The sequence below is a fragment of the Poeciliopsis prolifica genome, unplaced genomic scaffold (genome assembly GCF_027474105.1).
Source record: "Poeciliopsis prolifica strain line A6 unplaced genomic scaffold, Auburn_PproV2 SCAFFOLD061, whole genome shotgun sequence".
Lineage (NCBI taxonomy): Eukaryota > Metazoa > Chordata > Actinopteri > Cyprinodontiformes > Poeciliidae > Poeciliopsis > Poeciliopsis prolifica.
Window position 1 is genome coordinate 1,538,570 of NW_026562436.1, and position 25,277 is coordinate 1,563,846.

General features: G+C 41.1%; 1 protein-coding gene across 3 annotated transcripts in view; it reads left to right on the plus strand.

Annotated features, from left to right (window-relative positions):
* Nucleotides 1–25,277, plus strand: part of grk3 (G protein-coupled receptor kinase 3) — a 75,467-nt gene that overhangs the window by 43,441 nt on the left and 6,749 nt on the right. Inside the window, exons 6-21 of one of the 3 annotated variants that reach the window (XM_055060775.1) lie at nt 630–691; nt 778–829; nt 1,727–1,818; nt 1,902–2,001; nt 4,633–4,711; nt 4,931–5,061; nt 6,429–6,523; nt 7,956–8,063; nt 9,654–9,720; nt 16,241–16,341; nt 17,159–17,225; nt 18,163–18,258; nt 19,143–19,305; nt 19,759–19,895; nt 20,517–20,630; nt 20,704–20,787. In XM_055060775.1, the coding sequence (XP_054916750.1) occupies nt 630–691; nt 778–829; nt 1,727–1,818; nt 1,902–2,001; nt 4,633–4,711; nt 4,931–5,061; nt 6,429–6,523; nt 7,956–8,063; nt 9,654–9,720; nt 16,241–16,341; nt 17,159–17,225; nt 18,163–18,258; nt 19,143–19,305; nt 19,759–19,895; nt 20,517–20,630; nt 20,704–20,787 (1,548 nt within the window). Of the gene's footprint in view, nt 1–629; nt 692–777; nt 830–1,726; nt 1,819–1,901; nt 2,002–4,632; nt 4,712–4,930; nt 5,062–6,428; nt 6,524–7,955; nt 8,064–9,653; nt 9,721–16,240; nt 16,342–17,158; nt 17,226–18,162; nt 18,259–19,142; nt 19,306–19,758; nt 19,896–20,032; nt 20,449–20,516; nt 20,631–20,703; nt 25,197–25,277 lie in introns of those variants that run through there. The other 2 variants (XM_055060774.1, XM_055060776.1) reach the window with 2 other exon arrangements.

A 25,277-nucleotide genomic window follows, 5' to 3' on the forward strand; every position in this document is an offset into this window, starting at 1 on the left:
CACTCCTTTCAGCTGCTTTCACTTTTCTCACTCGGAAGAGTTTTCCATTTCCTCTGGTTCCTAAAACGCCGTTATAGCTGTATTTTAGAAACCGTCTCGTTACTGTCTTCACTGCAATCTGCTGCAGGACACATTTCATTGTGTTTCCTGTCAATCTGCCAACCTCTGATACTCCACTGAATTAATGCTAGTCATCCAGGTTAAGTCTCATTTTTTTATAGTTTTGTAAAACATGCCTTACTCCTAAGTATCAGATGTTGGAAGGAAAGGCCCAGCAGAATAAGTCCAGACCAAGCCAGACAAAAGTTGGCCTGCATCTTGGTAAATCAAATCACTCTTTTCCTCTTTTAGCCCACAGCCTGGCTATTAGTCTGTTTACTCACTTATCCCCTGTGAATCATTGCAACTCCAAAATATGCCATGCATATGCCAGTATTTCCTGTGCTATTACTCAATATTTAAATCGTACGTTCAGCTGGAACTGTTGACCGTTTATTAAAACATATGCTTGAAAAATGTAACTGTTTTTCTCTTTGGTCTTATGAGCAAAGACTCGAGCTGCGTCCATGTCAGAAGTGAATGTTTCTCATAAAGCTTCTGAGCTGAGCCTCTGTGTGTCTCTGCTGCAGCCATACATAGTGGAGATCTGTGACAGCTTGAGAGGGAACATCTTCCAGAAGTTCATTGAAAGGTGAGCCGGTGACCGTGTGGAAACGCAGCGATGGCTCTCACTGCTGGCAAAGTGCCATTTTTACCCTATTTTTGTTCTGACCTCAGCGACAAGTTCACTCGGTTTTGCCAGTGGAAGAACGTGGAACTCAACATCCATGTGAGTACGAGATTTTGATTGAAGGTAGAACATCAGTAATTATGACATGGTACAGTGCTATAGGAAAGCAGTGCATGGTTATGTTACAGCCACAGATTGAAGTGCCTTTCATTCAGATTTTAGGTTATGGGTCAATACGAAGTCGAGCGTAATTACAAAGTGGAGGGAAAAATTGTCAACATTTTTGCAAGTAGAAATCTAGAAAAGCAGCCACTGCATGGTGCTGCCACCGTCATGTCTGTTATTACTCTATTCCTTTTTACATTATTTTAGTAATTTATTCAGGATAAAGTAAAGGAAGCAGTATACAAATGCAAAGCAAAAAAAAAGTTGTATTTAGACCTGCATGACTAAATGCAGGTCTCAATACCTGCAATACATATATTGGACATGGAATTCCAATATATGTGATTGTATGTTAAAAAGCTCTTAAGCTGAACTTCCAAACTTATCAAAACTGTTGGCTTTGGTCTAAGCTCTGTAATTCCCAGAAAGCATTTGTGGTTGTGGGACGCTCAAGCCAAAGCAGAAACTAAATGTATAATGCAAAAACTATTGACTCATTTCAGCTATGAGAAGAAAATTACCAGATCATTTGTTATAAATTTATGAACTTCCTCCGAATGCTTTGGTAATTCTTCCTGTTGTTTCTGCTGGGGATTCGCCAATCCTCTTTTTTTCACTTCCACTACTGATATTCGAGATTTAGTATCGGTCGATGCCGATCCAGAAAAACAACCCGAGATGAAAAACATTTCTTTTTATGTCTGTTTTCTATGTTCTCATAGAACATAGAAAATTCCAATTTTAGTTTTATATGTTCTTATAGAAACTTAGAATAATAATAATAAAAAAAAACCAGAATAAAAGGTTGCTGTTCTTTCTGTTCTCTCTCAGCTGACCATGAACGACTTCAGCGTACATCGGATCATCGGCAGGGGCGGCTTCGGGGAGGTGTACGGCTGCAGAAAGGCCGACACGGGGAAGATGTGAGCAAAACAGCTGAAACTGTTAGAAACTCGCCCGCGTCGCCCGCTTTATTGTAATGTCTGTGACGTTCTCTGGATTCCAGGTACGCCATGAAGTGCTTGGACAAGAAAAGGATCAAAATGAAGCAGGGCGAGACTCTGGCGCTCAACGAGAGAATCATGCTGTCGCTAGTCAGCACAGGGGTGAGTGTCGACTCCAGATGGCTTTTCTTTGAGCTTTAGTCGTTTCAGACAAATTAGCGCACCGCTAACTCACGTTCCTATGGGTTAGTTAAGTTTTTAAACCAAGCTGATTCAGAGTGTTACCACATTTCATCTCAGATAACGTGTGTTCAAAAAGCAAACAAGTGACGGAGAAGATCAAAGTCATAATTTAACCCTCTGTTTTCTCGCAGACGTCCGTCCTGCGAAATAGCTTCACAGCAGCCGCTTGATGGGAGCTTTCTTACTCAGATCTAAATGTCAGAGGTCTTGACAGGTGCTCAGATCTCCCAGTAGCACACAGCTAGCGTCAGATTTATTCAACATAAGCAAATATTTAAAGGCGGAAATAGTGGATTTGTTGTACATTTCTGACCTGGTAGTAACCCCTGTTTTTGGGTCAGATGAGTTCTACTGACAGCATTAAGTAGAGGTGTGAACTCTCTTGAACATAAAAATAAGGACAGCCGTCTCACATCTCTTTTCCTGGTGGTGTGTGGCCACTTTATTTCGGAGCTGTTAACCTTTGTGGTCGCCAACAAAATTAGAATAAACTAAGAGTCAACAGGTGAATCAGTCAGCTGAAAACATTGTCAAGATTCCGTTAATGTTGAGAAGACACAATTTTCAATTGCAGTGTTTCGGTTAAATAAGATAAAATCCCACAAAATACATTTGTTTAAAAAATACATTTGTTTAAAAAATACTGCACCATCATCTTCCTAATACTTTCTGTCATCGTCTTCTGACAACCTCCAGTCACCAATAGTTCTCTATTGGTAACAAACTGGTAACAAACATTACATTTTGTCAAATTCATCAACACATAGCAAATATGTTGGTCAGTGCTCCATTTATTATGGAACTCTAAGCAGGTAGGTTTTACAGTCACAGCGTGGTTAATAATGGTTGTCAACTGTTGTCAACTTTGCAACTTTGTTGCTATATTTTGCAACTTTCAGATTAAAAAAAAAAGTTCAAACGCAATCAGCAGGTCACACTTTTTAAAGATTAGTGATCGGTTAGAAAACTGCAAGCAGTGCAGTTAATTCCAGGACATCATTCGATTCTATAAGCTGGATTGTTAATGCTGCTGTCGAATGCAACAACAGCTAATCAATTTTTACAGTCAGACTCTCTTGTCCGTAATAAAAATAATGATGCATTATGACGGTGAATATTAATGTAACCAGTTGTAATCCCTAGTGGTACAATGCTCTCTGTCCACCTGGAAGTCTGAGCTTTGCTGCAGCAGGTTGTGTGTCCTTCTCCTGCCAACACTAATATTTACAGTGAAGAACGAAAATTCCTGCCAAGTAGCCGTTTGGTCTTTCATTGTGTTGACATCGTTTAGGCTAAAGACTAAGGCTAATAAATAGCGGGTCAGTTGACGCATGTTAGGATCGTAATCTGAAAATAATTTCAACTTGGAAGTGTTACTGTGTTTATTTTAATACAGTGAATAAGTGAGAACAGTTATGTTTTTAAGCACCTGCTATGAACAGCGGTGCAGAATCAGACAGGAAGCCTGTTGGCGCAAAATCTGTGCAGGTGCTATAAGCAGCCAACCAGAACCAGCCTGTAAGAGGGTGTGAATACTTTTCTGAGCAGCTGTTTGGGGAACAATAGTCTGAAGGTTTTTGACAAATCAAAATGCTTGCAGAAAGAGCACTGAGCTGATAACACACTGTGGCCACCTTAACTACACACACTCTAACTCTTCATTTTCTTCAAAACTACTTTATTGATTCTAAAGGGGATTAAAATAAAATGAAAAACTAAGCAAGTAAAGATCCTCTTATTTTTCTCTTTTTACTTTTTATAAGTTTAAAGATTACACATAACTGCTGCTGCATTTACAATGAGAATCAGCTTTGCTGGCCGAGTGTGTGTGTGTGTGTGTGGTTGTGTGTGTGTGTGCATGTACAGTGTGTGTGTGTGTGTGCATGTACAGTGTGTGTGTGTGTGTGCATGTACAGTGTGTGTGTGTGTGTGCATGTACAGTGTGTGTGTGTGTGTGTGTGTGTGTGTGTGTGTGTGCATGTACAGTGTGTGTGTGTGTGTGTGTGCATGTACAGTGTGTGTGTGTGCGTGTGTGCATGTACAGTGTGTGTGTGTGTGTGTGTGTGCATGTACAGTGTGTGTGTGTGTGTGCATGTACAGTGTGTGCATGTACAGTGTGTGTGTGTGTGTGCATGTACAGTGTGTGTGCATGTACAGTGTGTGTGTGTGTGTGTGCATGTACAGTGTGTGTGCATGTACAGTGTGTGTGTGAGTGTAACTTTGGTTTCACAGGAGAGTAGCTGCAAGATGTTCATTGTTTTCATCAGAAAGAGAGGCTGAGGGAAACTTGACGGTTAATGTCTAAGCGGTTTGTGTCCAGGATGTGTGGGGTCTGCAGACATGTCAGCGGTGCATTCACTGAGTTTTAAAGGTCCAGGATAGATGGAAGGTCTCCGCTGGTCTGAGTCACTATGGCGATAGACGTGGTGACTCAGACCAGTGACGGTGGGATCATCAGGAAATGAATTTGAAGCAAAGATGTAACAGCATCACTGAATGAAAACAAGTCTAAAGTTATTGATGACGACGATGTGTCTGTCTTTCTTCCAGGACTGCCCGTTCATCGTGTGTATGACGTACGCCTTCCACACCCCCGACAAGCTCTGCTTCATCTTGGACCTCATGAACGGTAGGCTGACCTTTGACTCATAATCCCAGATCAAACTGAGGCTTCATGCCCAGACGTTTTGGAGATTGGATCACACAATCCGACTCTGGCTGATAGGCTCCAGCCAGAGTCAGTTTGTGTGATTAAAATACACGCAAACTGGCCTCCTTCCCTCCCGAAACGTAGAGCATGTTGTTATCAGTGTTATGATACACTTTGTGTGTGTTCCTGTGTGTTCAGGGGGTGACCTGCACTACCACCTCTCCCAGCATGGTGTGTTTAGTGAGAAAGAGATGCGGTTCTACGCTGCTGAAATAATCCTGGGCCTGGAGCACATGCACAACCGCTTCGTCGTCTACAGAGACCTCAAGGTGAGCCGCTGATCCTGAAATGCCAAAGTGGCATTGAGCACATTGATATATATTACCAGATAGGACACCATCGATTAGCCACTATTGTTAGTGACGTTTCTAATGTCGGTTGTGAGTTAATCTGTCACATTAATGTTCATAAGCCTGTTTTTTGTTTACTGTTCTGTCTATATATTTATATTTCTGATATTAAATTAAAACTGAGAAAATTGTCTTAGTACAATATGTATACTTCCTAGATATAAATCCAAAAACAGTTTTTGTCAAGATGCTTAAAAGCAAATGTTGGTTTTCTGTTTGATAAGCATTATGAATATCTCCATGTTCTGTGGACAAACAAGGTAATAGTTCAGTTTTTATTGTTTATTAAAGTTTTGTAAATTACAATGGCTGTAATGCGCCATAACAAAGAGCTTGCTATGTCTCAGTATGGTTATAGAGAACTCTCACTTGCTTCAAATGCATATGTGAACACCAAGCGAACTGGAGATCACTCCAAAAGCAGGAAGTTCATTACAGCGCAGAGCATTCTGGGTAAATGCAACCAAACCAAACTTGTTAGAGAAATGGGACGTGATCTTTTACCAAAGACAACAGAGAAATACTCCAATTGTTAACTCTGACTCCACTCCATTTTTGTTTACATTTCATAAAGAAGGAAGTTGTGCTCAGTATTTTCTTCAGACGTTTTCATGTCATTTCTTTCAATAGTTCTTGTTGCAGCGCCCCCATATGGAAGAGGGGAGGGGGGACAGGTTGTTCCACACTGAACAACCACCTCCAACCAGGCAACAGGGGGCGCTCTATGGGGCTGTCAGGTTTCCCTTTACTGCCAATCAGATATTTTAATCATTCAAATCTAGCCATTGCTCTTTGAGTTTCATTTAATTTCCAACTTTGCCTGGTACATTTGTAATATCATATTACATGAACCATGACAGCTAACGTAAGACTTTTTATTTTGCCTAAATTACATTAATAGAAAGAAAAAGGAAGTATGAATAAAGAGTGTCTGTCAGGGATCTCTCCTTCCTGGTGCCACTGCATAGAGCAGAACAACGAGCTTTAACTACACCCGTCCACATGAAAATCCTTGTTTTCAGCCTTTCCCCTGTTTTAGCTCTGGTTCTGCTGTTTGGACGGGTTGCCATAACAATTGCCAAAATTTTGCAGGAGTTCAGGGAACATTTTCAGAGCTTCCATAAACAGTCGAGTGCAAGCCGAATGATACGTCAACACCGAGCGCTGCAGAGCGAAAAAGAGCGAGAGAGTCACAGAAGGAAACCAGGACAGGAGGCCGTCTTCTGCTGTCTGTGTCTGCTCAGAATGTGAAGTGGTAACCTCTGCTTGTTGTCGTCCTCCGTCAGCCGGCCAACATCCTTTTGGACGAACACGGCCACGTTCGGATCTCAGACCTCGGCCTGGCCTGCGACTTCTCCAAGAAGAAGCCCCACGCTAGCGTGTAAGTACAAGTGCCTCACAGTCACAAACATTTACTTCTCAGGAGGAAGAAGGTCGATAAGAGACGTTTTATCTGCGGCTTTGTCGCTTTGTTGGTTTTAAAATTGCAGCTTCACTCATTTCATAGGACAGAGGGAGTCAAGATGTGATGATTTTTTAGTTTTTATTGGCTGATGCTGATCTCTGCTTATATTTAAGGTCTCGGCAGCTGATTTAATGTGTTTTTTTAGTAGTAATTATATATGAAAGAAAAATTTACTAAATATGGAAAATATATATATATTTTTTAATGTTTGACCTATCAGTTGTTTTTGTTCAGACAGATAATTTAGTCTGCTTTATTTAAGAGAAATGACCCATAAATAAAGATTTGTATTAAAAATGAATTAAGTGATAAAATGCAGATCACTGCTTTAAACTAGATTTGTAAAAACTTCTGTCTGTTTTAAATACAACTTTCGGTTTTATAGATGCTTCTTGGAATAATGCGTACATATCTGGTGTTCTGGCCATTTATGTTGAATTTTTTTAAATCATAACTTCTGCCAGTTCAGTTTTCATCTTTAGACAGTTAGAATATACTTGAGTTATTTTTTAACCAAAATGTGTAGTTCATTTTTGTTCTTGGAATTATGATTACTTTGGTAACTTTTAATCAGGAACACACCGTGGGTGTGTCAACAAACTTTTTTGTTTGTCAAATGTTTGGTGTGATGAGGGGAAGTGTGTTAAAATAATTCTTTTTGACCACTTTTTGAACATCTGAGCAAATAAAAGTTAACTTGAATTTAAGTCTACTCAATGTAAATGATTTAGACATTATTTTGTCTGTATTTTGATAGAAATAAAACATTTTTCAAGCAAGTCAGAAGTGCGTTTAAGAAGTGCTGTTACCACCCACAACCTTTATTTGGAATAATTTTGGAGATGAGAAGGCTGTGATGTCTGGTTTGCCATGTCAGAAAGTCCAGAAATCCCAGCCAGCTTTATGAGGATCATTCACTGACAGCAACTGTTGTTTATTCGTCAGACTCATTATGAAATGCGCCTGCAGGGATGATGTGACTAATATTTTCTGGAGATAAACCGACCCCCATCTTGTAATCTGCAGAAATTCAGGAAGCAGCAAAAGAATCCAACATAATTAGGAATGTATTTTAAAACATTGACACAAATAAAGATAAAAACAAGCTGCTGATTTCTGTATAGCATCAGTTGAACTTGCTTCTATAGCAGATATCTGACTGCCATTGCTGTTTCTGTTCTTGTAGAAGCAGTTAATGAGTTTAAATAATTTTCTTTCAAACCAATTTGTTCGAAATGTTTTACATCTGGTCACGTTTTTCCACTCTCCTGTTTGGCCGTCTTGCTCTGTAAATCACCAATGTGTAACTCCGACTTGCTGTGTGTGTGTGTGTGTGTGTGTGTCACAGTGGGACTCATGGCTACATGGCTCCAGAGGTCCTTCAGAAGGGAACGGCGTACGACAGCAGCGCAGACTGGTTTTCTTTAGGCTGCATGCTCTTCAAACTCCTCAGAGGGTAAAAAGCTCCAGCTTTCCTCGCTGCTCTCCTCTTGCTCCTCTTCCGTGCTCTACACTCCCTCCGCATCCTGACGTCCTGTCCGCTTTGAAACCTCTTCTGGCTCTGTATGCGAGCCTCTTTGAATCAGCTCACTTCCCCTTCTCCGAGTTCCTCTCACCCGCCCGCCTTCTGTTTGGTGTGTGTTTGATCTTGTTTGTGTATGAGAGCGGGTGTGTGCGTGTGTTTGATCTAGAGTGTGTAAATGCCAGAGGTCTGGTCCCAGCAGGCCAAAATCCAGGTAAAGGGTGTGTGTGTGTGTGTGTGTGTGTGTGTGTGTGTGTGTGTGTGTGTGTGTGTGTGTGTGTGTGTGTGTGTGTGTGTGTGTGTGTGTGTGTGTGTGTGTGTGTGTGTGTGTGTGTGTGTGTGAGAGAGAGAGGTGTCTTTCTATTGATGTTTGGATCCACGTCCTTAAAGAAGAAGAGTTTGTGTGTGACAGAGAGAGAAGCTGACTGTCTCCAGTATGAGGGGAAACTATAAACAGTTTTTAGGTACAGGAGTCTTTATCAGAATATGAATGTAAAGGTTACAGCCATTACTTAATACTTTGGAGTTTGCAGTAAGGAAAAGTATCTACTCAATTTTACGCTCTTTTTGCTTTTTGGCACCGCTTACTATTATCAAACACATTTTAATATCGGTCATAGATCACCAAACCATGAAAAAAATGAGTATTATCCCCAGAGCTAAATCATGAATTTACTGTAATTTACTTTCCCAGGGGGAAGACCGACTTCAGGGGACGTTCCAGTTGATTTTTATTTTTTGTCTAGGAAGTCGGGATTTCTGACTAAAAATAGAACATACCATTCTTTACTACACCTTGAAGTTCTCATTAATCAGGAAAATGGCTCTTTGTTGCCTAACATTATTAGCAGCAGTCTCCTCCAACGTGAAGCCCTCTTTCTCCTAAGCAATGATTATGCCACTCTTTTATTTAGAGGTAACCATTGGCAACACAAGAAGAAAACCATTTTAAGCACAACTGTGGCTCTTCTATTGCTTACATTTACTGTGATTTCAGAACTTTCACAGCTTCATATAAGCAATCAAATAAGTTGGTCATTCTGTCAGTGCAAAAATCCAGTGAATGTACCTTTTTTTGTAAAATAAGTTTCTAAGCCATTAAAGTTGATTACAATAATTATTATGCTTCTGATTAGTCAGCAAAACAAAAGAAGTGCAACAAAAGAGAGCTGCGAGAGAGTGATGGTGAAGTTTTCTTGCAGGATGTGAACCGTCTCCTCCTCCGCATCCTAATTAGACTCAGTCAAATCTGGGTCACTTCAAATTACCATTTCTGAATTATTGGGCTGGAAGTTTTCTGAACACAGTTTTAAAGTTTAACTAAGGGGGCTGGAGAGTGACATGGTTTGAAAAGAAGCCGAGTCTGTGGTGCTTTATTTTTTGTGTGGGTGTGTGTATGTGTGTGTGCAGCTGTTTTGTCCACCCTGAACCATCTTCACCCTTTCCCAGTCGCTTCCGTTCCTCCTTCCCGTGTTCACTCGTCTCCAGCTGGTGACATCAGGCTCTCCTCTCTGTCGTCTTCAGGCACAGCCCCTTCAGACAGCACAAGACCAAAGACAAACATGAGATAGACCGCATGACGCTGACCATGGTAAGCTGCAGATATCCCCTCATTACACAGCAGACCTCCTCTGTGTAAACACGCTATAAACACCGAAGATGACACGAGTCTGTGCTCAATTCTAAATGCATGCATGTTGTTTTTTTTTTTGTTGGACGCTTGTGAACAACCGATGTGAGGAAACTCCATGGGAGCCATGTTTGTCCTTCAGATAGAAATGTTTCCGTCGTCCTCATGAAAGGATGACACATTGCGTCTGCCTCCATGGCAGCTGAAGTGTGCAAATATGATTGGTACAGTGACAGTGCAGGGAGAAAACAGTGGCTTAATGGCTTTGAAGTGTCTCATTTCTCTAGATGAAGGTTCTACCAAAAATGTGGCGAAGTTCCCTTTTTCAGCAAATCTTAGCATTCTGCCTCTCATGTTCCAGCCACAGACATGGAGGTGGCCATTTATTGTGAAAAAATAGTCATAAGAATTGTGATTCACCATCATTGTAAATTAAAAACAAAACTGGCAATATGATTGGAAATGTTATTTTTGCTTTTACGTGTTAAAATGTGATAAAACATAAGGGTTTTATACTTTATACATTACATTGAAAAATTAAATTGGTAAAATTTACACGTTTTTCAATTCGACACAAAGAAATGCATTGAAATGATTGGTTCCCTTATATATGCTGTTGTTTGATGTTAAAATGGCTTCCAGTGTGGTGCTGTGTGAACAGTTGTAAACACATAACAGACTCACAGCAAACATAAGAGTGACGTTCAGATCCTTCCCATGCTACAGACCGATGCTACATTCAGAGATGCTCTGGGAGTTTTTGTGACATCTGAAGGACAGTAAGTCCAGCGACCCGTCCTGACCTGAGCAGCATCCGTGGAAGAAAGAGGAAGTCTGCTGAGAGTTTGTCGTCTTTTAACAAACTGGATTCCAGTCCCAGCCTCACTCGCAGCTGGAACTCGTTCACTTCCAGTATGACATCATTTCCTGCCCCTTGACTATTGAGGCGGATAGGGCTGAGTATTAGCTGCTCTCCATGATCCGTTTGTATCCTCGTATGAGCGCTGTTGTATTGGACAATTACTCAAATGTGTCATTACTTCTAGATTAATCTTACTCAAAGGGGGAATCTAAAATGTTTTTTTTTTTCTGTTTTGTCATCAAAATAATCAAGCAAATTCACATCAAATATGTTGATCCATGTTCCAGTTTCTATGAATTAAAGGCAACTCCAAACAGGTTTATTTTTAGACATGATTTAAAGGAAGTCTGTGTTCGGCTCTTCTGCAGTTTTCTGGAAGTTTGTTCCAGTTTAGTGGAGCATTTGAACTGAACGCTGCTTTTTCTGTAAATATGTTCTACTCAAAACTCTTCAAGTGGCAGTTTAAGCTTTATCTGTTTCAAACTCAGTAAAAAGAAATTTTACAGTAAGCGCCTTTTGCTATCAAATTATTAATAAAAAAGTATCGTCATATCAGCCCTATTAGAAAGGCCGAGCGGAAAGGGCTGAGCTTTTCATGTGTTGATAATGGAAGTATTTTTTATCTGCAGATGCATGTTTTGCTACAAATGATCACGCGCTCTCTAAACGAATGCTGTTATTGCATTCTTTTGACACTGCTGTTTAAAAAAGAGAATTGTTTGGATTTTAAGTTATTTTTAATATATCAATATATGAAAAGAGGTTAATTTGCAGAATGTGGCAGTTTTTTTTTATCTGATTAATTGATAAATTGTCAATTCAGTTAAAAAAATTGATTACGAAAATAATCGTTACCTGCAGCCTGACTGTCACAGAAAATTTTTCTTTTGCTTTTCTATTAACCATAGAATTATGTAAATATGGGTTTCAAAAATAAATTTGCTTTATGGAAACACCTATTTCAAAAAAGGTTTTTCTCTAGAATGAGGCGTTTTTTCAGCTGTATTGAAATTAGTGTGTTGTGCTAAACTGCAATGGAAACATTTTGTCACTTCACAAGTCATATATCAACCAGATGTTACTACTGGCGGAAAACATAAAGACAGGAACTGGTAAGATGGATCATAGTGCAGCTCTTTTTTTATGACTTAATGTGTGAGCTTATTCACATCTCAGTTTAATTTAGATTTAATTGGAAACAGAAATTGCGTAATTGTGTTTTTTGACATGAATGGAAGACGGACCAAGTTTTGTGCACATTTGTAATGAAAACACAGCTAATGTACGATCACTGGCCAGATTCACTGACAGAAATCTTCAACCGTCCATGATTTAAAGAACAATATGCGTGTGTGTGTGTGTGTGTAGCCTCTGGGAGGAATATGCTGCCGGGCCTTTTTGATGTCACGGGTCACGCTCAGGATGAATGACATCCATTGAGCCCACACTGTGACATATGTGCTCTCGCCCACCTATCCTGGCCTGCCTCCTCCTCTCCATTCACACCAAACTCTGAAGAGTTGAAGCATCGCGGCAGCTCTGCCTGCTCCAGCTGCTGCGCATCCAAAATGCAACTCATCCAAGTGTCGAAGTCCATTTGTGTTACTTGTAAGGAATGAGAAGAAGGAGCTGCACTCTCTCCCTTCTCTCTAGCAGAGCAAGGCCTCCAAACAGAGAAAGTCTAATCTTTCATATCACAATAAATCCAGATTAGGTTTGGAATCCAGCCACTTAATCTGGTTTATCCTCTAATCCTAGTCTGGGTGTGTGACAGAGATGACCGGCAGTAGCTCTGTGAAAGACTGCAGTCCAGCTCTAAAAGTCCAACCAATGCATGTTTGTGTTTATTCAGCATGATGATTGAGCTGGTTGCATGAACTCAGGAAGCAGAGATGGATGGACGGTTACTGGCACCTCTGCTCTCTCAAACATCTCCATGAAACAGCAGAGCTTTCTCTGCTGTCAGCAGCAGACCAACATGTTGCTGCAGATGAAGTGTTGAATGGAGGAGACAATCTGACTTCTCACAACCAGGTTGCAGCTCAGAGCAGTGCAGAAAGAAAATAAGTGACACTTTTTGTCTGTGGGACTACAACATGTATTCTGATTTTTGTAGCTTCGTTGACATAAACAGATGTTTGTACAGGGTCGATTGGCTCAAAGAGTAGCTCTCTTCTACTTGCATTGTATGTCGATGTGCCCCCAAGTTGCCTACAAACTTATTGGTGTGTGACCTTATTGGTGACTACTAAAAGGCTTTTAGTGGTCAGTAGGAATGGTCATGCAAACAATTATTGTTTATTTGATTTGCAACACAAATCAGAACCACACTTTTAATTGATTTAGTAAATTATTTTATGTAGCATATTTGCAGAACTCTGTCACTCCAGAGTATGTGTGCAGTGGAGCGGAGAGACCTGCAGTGAATCCAGTCCGACAGAGAGGGGGATGTACCAACAACGCCCACCTCCCCGGCCTTTACCGGGACATGGAGACGTAACTGTACCACAGCACGTTATTCAATCATCTAACTATCGAGTCGTTCCTCCAACTCCGGCCACCTAATATTCAAAAAGTTTGATCCTTGGTTCATATTTGTCAGTATGGATTAGCACAAATTAGGTCATGAAGAGGTAAAAAAAAAAAAAGTCCAGAGTTTTTATGTTCACTTTGGACTACAAATCTCACGACCAGCTAAACTACTAAAGAACCCCAGTGACTTGTAGTCCAAAAATACTATAATTAAACAAATGAAAAGAATTAGATCCTTCAGATGTTTAGTGGCATCACCTTCTCTGGGATCTCAGTACTTCACGGTGAGGCGTCTACATTTGGTCGTTTTACTCTTCAGGAGAAATGCTCAGGTTGTCTCAGGTTTCTGGGTATCTCCCAGGGGTTTTTAGGTTTTCCCACAGTTTAGGGCCCTCCGGCTTCCTGTCTTGTAACATTTACACAGCTCTGCTTTGACACACCTGAACCAAATAATTAGGCCAATATCAGGACTTTATGCTGATTATTCACCCCATTTATTTAGGTGCAAGGGATGCAGATGTCTGTGAGGACTGGAACATCGTTGCCGTAGATGATTAGTAGTATTCAGATCCGGGCAGATCACAGAGAACAGACTGTTCTGTAATGATTCATTCTCAGCCCTTCCCGGCTGCTCTAAGCTGTGTGTGGGTTTTGGGTCATAATCTATGACTGACACTGAGCTTTCTGACGCTGGACATAGTTTTGGCTCTTGGATGAGATTTAATTAGACCCTGCTCAGATCAAAGGTTCCCCTCACCAGATACAGCAAAGCATCCTCCACACCAACCCAACCTGATTTCTGTGTCTCACTGTTGGTCTGGTGTACTGCTAAAAACATCATTTCACAGACCTGATGGGACCTGATGACCATTGGGGAGACCTGGGAGCCCATCAGCACACATTCAGATGAATTCCGGTCTGAATTTATTTCGTTTTTCTCATAGGAGAGGAATGTATTAAGACTCCTCTTAACCAAGAGAAACCTGGTTAGTTTTTGGATAGTTTTCTTGGGTCTTCCTCAACCATCCACACTGTCCACTTTATCAATGTAGGGTTGCATTTTCCTCTATAACCCTGAGAGTTTGGCTGCTTTCTCCTGATTCTCCTGTTGGCAGCTTTGACCACAGAAACATGAAGCTGCTTGAAGTTGATTTTGTTGCCCTTTCCTTTACCATGGATATGTAGAATCGTCTCTCTGAGCTCCTCAAAAACAAGTAGTCATTGCTTTCTCCGGTCCGGTCTCACAGTGGTGTACACAGTAATACAAATGTACCTAGTGGAAGTTTGTTAACTCTGTAATGGCTGTACAATCAGTCAGTCTTCTTATTTCACAGCAAACTTTGAAATAAGAAGACTTCAGCCCAAGTTTAAGGGATTCAGGGCTGATTTATCGGTTCAGCTCTATTTGAAACATGAATGTAACTGCAGTACTAACAGTTTCTTTAGAGTACCAACAAATTTGTCAATATTGTTTTCTCTGTCACACACTAAAGTCAATCAGATTAGACAGACTGGTTTGTATTTGAATCACTTTCTGTAGAAGAAGCATTTATTTCAAAGAGTAAAAAGAGGACAAATAAAAATATATCCACGTTTATAATTCATAGAACCTACGAGTATCAACACAGAGATGTGGTCAGCATAAATGGGAGTTTTTGGTTTGTGAAGACGTCATCTGCAAAGAACAACTCAGTCGATCGACCTCAACTCAGTGGCCCGTTTGAGTTCTTTAAAATGGAAACTGGATACCGTTATAGCGGCTGTCCAAACAAATCTCCCGCTTAGAACGAAGATGCAGCTTGAACTCTGCAGTAATCCCATTTATCGTTTGATTTTGGAAATCCACTGTTGCAACTCTATAATCCACAGTAATGCTGCCTGAAGGATTAACTCTGCTCTAACACCTGTCTGACTCCCCAAGTGGGATGAAGAAAGATGTTGACAAAAATCAGAGAAAGAAACACAAGCGCAGCTGTTTGAGTTGAAACCAGATATTTACATACAGGCATATCCTTTTTGTCTCTGTGAGATTAAATAAGAACATTTCCTCTTTTTAATCCAAGTAAGATTACTAAAGCTAACAATGATATTCTTTGACGATGGTAGCACAGTTTCTTCAAAGTCTATACACTTTGGTTTGCGTCTGAAGCAGTTCAGCCAATACCAGGAGATGATATAATTTTGTTTAGTCTTTTGAAAGCAACACCTTCCATGAGTGACATCATGGAAAAATGAACTGAAATCAGAGCGATGTGAGAACCTCCACAAGTCTGGATCAGGTTCACAATCTCCAGATGCCTGATGGTAGCACAGTCATTTGTTCAATTGCAAGCTAGAGTGAATAAGTTGGAAATATTCAGCCATCATTATCCAAGGAGGTTTGGCATGTTTAAAACATTTAAGGGCGGATTTGACGGGTTCATGTGGACGCAACCTTTTCTTAAACCGATTCTGTGTTTACTATCATTTTTATACAATGTGGAGGAGATATACATTTTTATACAGATGTGTCTTAGAAGGCCTAAAGCACATATAGGACTTAAAATGGTAACTCTAAAAGTTCTGCCAAATAAGTAACAAGACGGATTAATGACAGCAAAGTTAATATTTTAGAGTGTCCATCTGAAAGCCCTGACCTCAATCCCAGTGACAAAAATTTGAGAGCACAAGGAGGCTTTGAAACCGGGAGGAATGGACCAGAATCATAGCAACCTATCCTGAGGACCTGGTGGAAGAAACCTGGGACATTTGCCTCATCTTAACAGGCAGTTTAAAATGTACTGAGGAGATTTATACACATTTTTTTTTTAAGAAAAAACATCTAACATCTAACTAGAGTGCCAGTTAGATGTTAGAAATAAAGTTCCCCAGTTGACCTACAACAGGAGAAGTTTAGCCTGATTTAATGTAAGACAGTGTTCATAGGTAGCAAAGTTTTATTCAAGAACACTGAGGTCTCCTTGAGAGCAGATGGCTTGATGTTTTTTTTTCCTCAAAAAATGGTAATAAGTGCAAATGATGCGTGTTTATCTTAAAAACGATGTCTGACTGTGACGTTCCTTTCTGCCTCCTGTCTGTTCCCTGCAGAATGTGGAGCTGCCAGATTCGTTCACCCCGGAGCTCAAGGATCTGCTGGAGGGGTTGCTGCAAAGAGACGTGTCCAAGCGGCTCGGTTGCCAGGGCCGGGGGTACGACAAACACCCACATGAAATGTCTGTTCACATCGACGGCGATATCTAGATAGATCCAGGGTGTCAAAACCTTAACGTCGCACGGGCCAAAAATCTTCAGCTCAAAAATACTGACGGGCCAGAAAATATCATGTTGAAATCTAAAATCAACAAAAAGATATATATTTTTTCCCCATTCAACAATCACCTAAACATAAACCATGTTAGGTAAACAAATATTCACTTCCTTTTTTTTTTGTAGGAATCAGATTGTGAGCCACAACTTCAAATATTTTCTTTGTTAAATTAAAGCCATTCAATGACTGTTAAAACAGACTGAGAAATATTTTCTGTTTTCAGCAATAAAAACATTATCTAGGTCTGTCTGTATTCACTATATCCAGACAACTTTCAATACATCAATTAACAGCAGATTTGGCTGCATCAGTGAGTAGATGTAGTTACCATAGCAATAGAAGAAAATCAGAAAGCTTGCCAAAGACGATCATTTTGTGTTGCATCTTTTGTCAGTAGATTTCAGTCATTAATGGCTGTGTTTATGTTGTATCAAAGTAATTTATCTTTGATGCATCTTACCAAAGACAAATCAAAGATGTGATAAAATATGAACCAAAGAGTGAGGGGTGTGCTCACTTTTGAGAAACGCTGAGAGGACTAGATGAGTCGTGGTGCACTGAGTGATCTGATGGGTGAAGTCAGTGCTGTCATTTTACATCAGGGCCTTTTACAGACTGGATGAAGCTGTCACAGCTCAGCAATGTGGGCAACACTGCCACCTTGTGCTCAAATGAGGCGTCTTGTGTCTCCCATCCAGAGCGCTAGAGGTGAAGGAGCATCAGTTTTTCAAAGGTATCGACTGGCAGCAGGTGTACCTGCAGAAGGTGAGTGAGCTCCGTCATGTTTCTGATGAGACTGAGGTTCATTCTCACTAAATATATATGCTCTTTATGATTCTGGGTATTTTGTCCAGACATAATGTGTATCTAGGCCAGAGGTGTCCAACTTTATACTCTGTGGGCCAAACTTGCAAATTTGAAAGCACTTTTTCCTAAAAATAATGATAAAAAAACAACAACTTAGCAACAGATATATACATATATATATATATTTTTAAACCTTGGTATATTTAGCCAAGTTTGAGACAAAAGTTGCTGGATTTGGTGACCTTACCCATTATAATTTTCAAGGTTTTATTGTTTGTTTTTGCTTTCATTTTGATAAAAAAAAATATATTTAGTACCTAACACTGTATTTTAGAACATATAAATTAAGCCAAGTTTATTTGTATAGCAACAAAGCAGTTCAAAAGACTTTACACCATTGGACACTATACAGTAAACAATTATGAAATAAGCAACTAATATAACATTTTGTCAAACGTCAGCAAGCAAATTCACATCAAATATACTGATCAATGCTCCAGTTATTCTGAATCCAAGGTAGCTGTAAACTGGTGGGGTTTAGGTTTTATTTAGAGAAACGCAGTGTTCCGGCAGTTTTTTAGTTTTCTTGAAGGTTGCTCCAGATTGGACGATCATAAGAACTGAATGCTGCTTCTGCTTTACTAATCACTGATAACCTTCCAAAATGATGGAACATGTCCATCTGCATCGGGTCCATTCGGTTTTCAGGGAGTCACATTAAATTATCTCATCTCTTATGTTCTGTTTGTAGCTCAGATCTGGTCAGGTGGATGGTTTTATGGTTACCACAGCACTACAGAGTTGTGGCCTTGTTGTTGTTCTTGCTCTGTGTGTCTTTCTTAGCGTTGTGTGATTGTTTTGGATGACAGTCGTCCCTCTGTTCTCCGTCTTGCAGTACCCCCCTCCTTTAATCCCGCCCAGGGGAGAGGTGAACGCCGCGGATGCTTTTGACATCGGCTCGTTTGATGAGGAGGACACCAAGGGCATCAAGGTAAAACAACTGCTGGAGCATCCGCATGGTTCCTTTCTAATCCTCTTGTCTTCCACTGCAGCTGCTGATGGGATTTGGAGTGTCCCATCGTCGGACATAGCTTTTAACATTTCAGAATCTCATCCTCCTACCTTCACCTGAAGCAGATAGGTTGGGAAAACAAAAAAAAAAGCCATTGCTACATGCAGCAGTCTCAACTGACTGGCGTAGTAAAGAGTTTATTCATTAGCGAGTTGCTAATCTTGCAACTTACCAGAAATAATCTGTTCTGTGGCTTTGAGAAAGAATTTTGGTGGAAATCTGAAAATGACAAGTTTAACGTTATGTGACTAAAGTGTTGATAGGATCCTTCTGTAGAATAGTTAGTGTATACACCACTTTATATAATTGGTAGTAGTAAGAAATATTTATTATTAATATTATCAATTAATAAATGTGCAAATATTTTACATTCGCTATCGGCTTTACATGCAAACAAGAAACGGTAAAGACAATCTGAGCATGGCTGATGGGAATGTTTTTTCAAATGTTGTCCCCAGATACAAGGGCGCCCTGGGTGGGCAGCCAACATACACTCATCAATTGAGAAACCATTAACAGACATTGCATATTGTCGAGTGCCATCATGATGAAAGGTCATCACACTGGTGATGACCTTTAATGCTAAATCTGCAGGAAGTAAATTAGGTTTTTGTCCCTGCTAACCAAGCAAACCTATAGCATTAAACAGATAACTGTTAAAGACCAAGCTAGGTGCTATAAGAAAGCAGCTGGATTCAGAGGTTGATGAAGTGCTTGGCTCATGACAGAGTTTCTGCTCTTTGTCTTTTTGTCCTGTTGTCATGGTGACATCGCTGCTCTGTCTTCTGTCTGTCTCACTGCAGCTGCTGGACAGCGACCAGGAGCTGTACAAGAACTTCCCTCTGGTCATATCGGAGCGCTGGCAGCAGGAGGTGGCTGAGACGGTGTACGAGGCCGTCAACCTGGACACGGACAAGATAGAGGCTCGGAAGAGGGCCAAGAACAAGCAGCTGGGCCACGAGGAGGGTAAGACCGCCAGCCCTGGAAACAGGCATGACAATAAATTGTCCCAGAAATGATTGCGATAAAGGATGATGTTGCTGTTTCAAACCATTTTCATATAACATAATGATAAAATAATGCAAATACATCTTCTCAAAAATCAATAAACTTTATTTTCTACCAGATGTTTGACACTAAAACTGGAAGACATTTTATCGATCCAAAACAAATGAACAAATAAAATGAATTATGAAGTCTCTGTAAACAAAGGGGCCAGTTGAGGCCAGAGCATCAGACTGAAAACGTTTATCATCCAGTTTTAGGAAGATAAAAGAGGACCAGTCATGCAAGTGGAAATTATTGAACCCATTTTAATTCATAATAGAATAAATTGATCTGTTGTTTATTGTGACAGGCTTATCCAGAACACTTTGTGTCACCTTCTAACCATGTGTGTGTATGTGTGTGTGTGCGCAGACTATGCTTTTGGGAAAGACTGCATAATGCACGGCTACATGCTGAAGCTGGGCAACCCGTTCCTCACCCAGTGGCAGCGCCGCTACTTCTACCTGTTCCCCAACCGGGTGGAGTGGAGGGGAGAGGGCGAGTCGCGGGTGAGTGTGCAGGAACATCGCGCTTCACGTTCCCACTGTCTTTCTGTTCCGTCTCTCTATATGTGTGTGTGTGTGTTTGTGTGTGTGTGAGAATCTCGTTTGTCTCTTTGCTCATTTGTCCCGTCTCACCTCTGAAGGAAAAGTGGCTAAAGACTTTAAAAATGCTAAAAGACAGGGTGAGTGTCTCTGCTGTCTGCTTCACCTCCCTGCTCTCCACCTGGCAGTACATGTGTTCCCTCCTCTTCCTCCTGCTGCAGTTAGATGAAGAGCAGCCTTCCCTTAGCTCTGCCCAGGAGCTCACTTGTCCATTTACACAACCTGTGGTGTCCCTAGACGAGTCCTAAGAAAAATCCTCAATACCACTTCTGATTAGGGCTGAAACATTTAATCAGCTTCATTGTGCTTAATCTGACATTGACATAATCGGTGATCGGCCAGAACACAGTAGTCAGTGCGCACCTATTTAAAATCTGAATGTTTCATTAGTACTATGGATGGCAGTTCCAACAGAATGAAAGGAACTGGTTTGAGGCTGGGCATTCTGGAACCATTCGGCAAAGGCCTCAAAATTTCTGACGCTTCGTGTTAATTCATGTGTTACTCATCGACTTTTGTTCACAGCAAAACCTGCTGACCATGGAGCAGATCGTGTCGGTGGAAGAGACGCAGGTTAAAGACAAGAAGTGCATCCTGCTGCGCATCAAGGGAGGGAAGCAGTTTGTCCTGCAGTGTGAGGTGGGTGGCTTCCTCATTCCGTCCGTTCCAACTCTTTGACCCCTGCTGACCCGTCCCGTTGCTTTTCCCTCAGAGCGACCCAGAGTTTGTGCAGTGGAAGAAGGAGCTGAACGAGGCGTTCACAGAGGCCCAGAAGCTGCTGCGCCGCGCGCCCAAGGTGATCGGGAAAGGCCGAGCTGCCGTGGTGGAGCTCTCCAAACCGCCGCTCACACACCGCAACAGCAACGGCCTGTGAATAAAAGGAGCACATACCTTTCAATATCTATACACACACACACACACACACACACACACACTCACGCAAACACACGCAGACACATACACTCTGCGCACCACATCATTTCTGCAAGACATCGGCCCCAACTTCATGGCGACGCCTCGCAGTGTGTGCGGACCTGCCGGCCCCTTACCCACACACACACACACACACACGCACACATGCACCATCACAGGAGGTTCACCGGTTTCTTTTCCGTTTCATCCACGGGACTCTGCCAGTCATGGAGAGGAGAGGCTGGGCAGACTGAAGGAGAGCAGAACCCTCTGCATGGAGGTGACGAGGATTTATCAGACTGTCCTCCACCTTCCCCGGCTCTCCTTCATCCCCCTGAACCCTCAGGGTCACCTCTCCTCATTTGAACCGGATCTCCTGGAAGAATCTGAAAAACGACTGCAAAACGAAATGGAGTTTTAAGCATCAGATACAGCAGGAGGTCCAATCAGAGAGAATTCCTCTTTCCCAGGCCATGTCGAAGGGGCGGGGCTACTGTGGGGAATGTAAAAACAAATCTGCTGCTCGACTGTATCCTGTCCCTCTTATTACCAACCCCTCCTCTCAGTTACTGAAGTGTGCAAAGTGCCAACATGGATATTTTACTTGAGTCACCTGAGCGGCCGGCGGGAGCCCCCCGTCCCTCTGGACCCTCTCAGGGTGTTTGTTGGCGGCCGATTTATCATTCCAGTCCTGAAAAAGAAGAGGACCAACAGACTCTTTTCAGATTGGCTCCTGTTTCCAGCCAGTTTCCTTGGCGACCGAGATTCCATTGGCTGTCAAACAGCAACGGGTTGCCATGGGAACTGTGAAGACCAATGTACCGGAGGATGGGTAGCCGTGGATGATGCTGTGTGTTGGGCTCGCAGGAGGGGCGGGGCATGTTCAGTGTATATAAACAACCCTTTCTCTGTGCATCCCATGTTTTGGTCCAGTGTGTTTGCATTGTCGGAGGACCTCTATCTGCCTGTCCAAAAGCCTCGCAAGGCTTCACCCCGACACAGGAGGACGGGGATGTTCTCTCTCATTCTGCAGAGTGTGTGAGGGCGTAAGGTGTGTGTGGAAGAGCAGGTGTCGCTGCTGCGTTACCTCTGCTGGGCTGTTTCCAGATGATGCCATCACACAGACGCACACATTCTCGTGGCTTTGCAGGTTCAGCCGGTGTTTGTCGTCAGAGTGAGCACAAGTCGGACGAGGAGGAGCTGAAGCTGAGCGAAAGTTTTACAATCAACATTTGGTTTTCTCTTATTTTTCTGGCTTTTGCTCTTTGATCTCCGAAGGCGCCTGGAGGACCAATCCCAACCTGCTACACAGTCCGCCAATATCAACATATCCAGCTCTCAAATATAGTCATAACATTGGGTTCAAGATTTTTAGCAATGTTTTTGGTAAAGCTACAATTTTCCTGTTTTGTTTTGTTTTGCACAGTGGTATAACACTTTCGGTTTTAAGAAATTTGTAATTGGTTTAGAAAATATCAGTGCAGCTTTGACAAAACTGCTCTAGTTTAATGAGAACTGCTATAGAAGTGAAAATCAGGTTTAGGTTCAGCCAAAGTGTTGGACAAAAACAAAGAAATCCCACACAGTCCAGGCTATCTTGAAAAACTGAAATAGACATCTATAAAAAGCATTAACATCTAACGGTGCTAGTAATGCTAAATTTACCAACGTTAGCCACTGATGATGCTTGCAACTGATTATGCTAACTTTAACAACATTCCCCATTGATATTTCTTGTGGTGTCTGATGCTATCTTGACACCACAAGAAGCTAATGTGGCTCAGCAGTAATAATGCTAACTTTTAACAGGATTAGCTACTAATGCTGCTTGTGGCCAATAATTTTAACTTTACCAATGTTAGCCTGCAATGTTGCTTGTGGTTAATGATGCTAACTTTTCCAATTTTATCAGTCAATGATGCTTGTGACTAATATTGCTAATTTTAGCATCTTCAGCTTCTAACTTTACTCACATCAGCATCATTAGCATCTAGCGGTTTTGCAAGTGCAGTTTTCTATTGGGTTTCCAAAAGGCTTCCACATAAGCCATTTAAAAGTGCTGCCAGCCTATTTAGTTCTGACAGCGAGCCAAAAAGAAGTCTTTCTTAGCCAACTCTATTTCAACACACGGTCACTCAAGTACTACTTCCTTTCTCACTACAAAATAAGAGTCTCTAACACAGCAGAGTCTCATGTTTTGCTTAAATGAGAAATATTCTGTTTTGACCAAATCTCGTGGCCAAAAGTCTGAATTTGTATTTATTCTTTTTTATTCCCAGTAATTGAAAGCACCACATTCATTCTGCTAATCCACTTGAGTGATAACACTCTTCGGTGTAGAAGTTGTTACACACCTGGTCAGTAACAAACGTTATGCTGCTTTGTTGACTTGTTCAGTTTGTTTGTGCAAACCAACTGACTGAAGTAGAGCCTTTTCTCTAGTCCAACTGGGACGAAGTCAAAGTTAGACTTTTCACATTTCTGTCTGTAATTTTCATCCTCTGTATTCCATTTAAAAACATTCAATGTTTGAAAATGTTCACCTAATTTTGTTCTTTTTCAATATGCATCAGCTGCATGTCCTAACTATATATGAAGCACAGGGAATCTTTTCTTTCTGAAATGCTGCACGCCGTTTATAAAAGCTCCTTCAGTTTGACTTTATTGTTGCCATATCTGGAGCAAAAGGTGAGAGACGAAGCTAACTCAGCTCATCCAGTCAGCTTTAAATCACGTCACGTTTAAATCAGAAAGCCGAACTCATCAGCTGTCTGTCCAGCTCCCGTTCATTAGTGTTTTGTGTTTTTCATGACCCGGTCCGGTCGGGGCTGAACCATGTGGAGCACCGGGGCGTTTACGGGACGGGTTGTCGCAGTGTTACAGGATGCGTAGCGGAAGGAGAAATCTATTGTAATTTCAGGGTTTTTATTTTTTATGCAGTACAAGGTCCTTGTTGCAGAACTGTAATGCAAAAAGCTTCAGTAGAAAAAAGGGTTGATTTGGGTAAATTGCTTTTTTTTTTTTTTTTTGATAGCCTGTTTTTTCGTCAGGGGGAAATCTTATCGTGTTGTAGAGATTTTTGCCACCTCTTAAGGTGTCTTTTATTTTTATAAACCAAAATGGTTTTTATTGTTTTTATTGAAAGTTATGTTGTTGCACCTTTTTAGCCCAATGTGTTACTTACCAGTTGTTGTTAAATGTGCCAAATAACTTTTTATGTTGAAAATTTTTTTGTTGATATTGAAATGAACGAGTGGAACTAAGCGGAAGTTGGACGTTTGCTTCTCGTCACGGACGCGTCAGCAGCCAAAACGATTGAAAATCCACTCTCACGAACTTTTTAAGGAGACGATTTTGTTAGAAGGGTACAAAACTGTGACCAAACGTTTCTCCACTGGTGTTTGTGTGTCTGTGTGTCAGTGTGTTCGGGTCGCCGCGGGGGATTCTGAAAACACACACCACCCGGTTCCGCGTACTTGTTCCTGAAAGTTTTTTTTTTTTTTTTCCCCTCTCTATACTCCACACTGTGCGTAAGTCGTGAGTTCTGGGAGATACGTGAGCCTCATTCACGCCTCGTATCGCCGCCTGGTGTACGTTTTACTTTCTTTCTAAGTCACACACAGATTTCCCTCCCTCGGACACACACTCAACACGATTTTAAAAAAGGACAGCATATAGGAAAAAAAAATATATAGTATATATAAATATATGTGTATATGAAATGACAAAACGCTCTAGGTTTATTTAAAAGATTTAATGTAGAAAACAAAATGAACTTGTCGAGGGGAGGTCGGGGAAATTGATGTGAGTATAATTGTTTGTGGTGATGACTTCAGCTTGAATCTTGCACATAAAAAGACTTATTAGAGATATTGTACCTGCGAGTTCCAGATGATTATTTTTGTTCAGACACCAGACTCTGTGCTTTTGTTTAGTTTTTTTTTTTTTTTTTCATATTTATTGTGTGCATGGGGAGCCGGGAGCCGGCGTCTCTCCTTCACACGTCGGAGCTTTTTGGCCGAGGCTTACTGTAGAAAACCCCTCCAGTTTACACCCGTCTGAAACTGTTCTCGTTTTCACACGCCACAAACACAAATACTACTGCTTTTGGGTTATTCAAATTAAGGTAAAAGAAGAAAAAAAAATAATACTGCTATCTGACTGATGATATTATTCAGTGAATATTCTAAAGTTTATTTTATTTCAATGATTCTTTTTGTTTTTGAGATAGAAAGTTGCTTGTTGGACTGCTTGTAAGAACAGTTCAAGAATAAAAACGACTTTTTCTGTGTTGCCTCTTGTCATGTTGCATTTGACTTGTTAACTCAAAAGTCTTGGTCTCGTTTCCTCATGATCCCCATGTCTACTCATCAA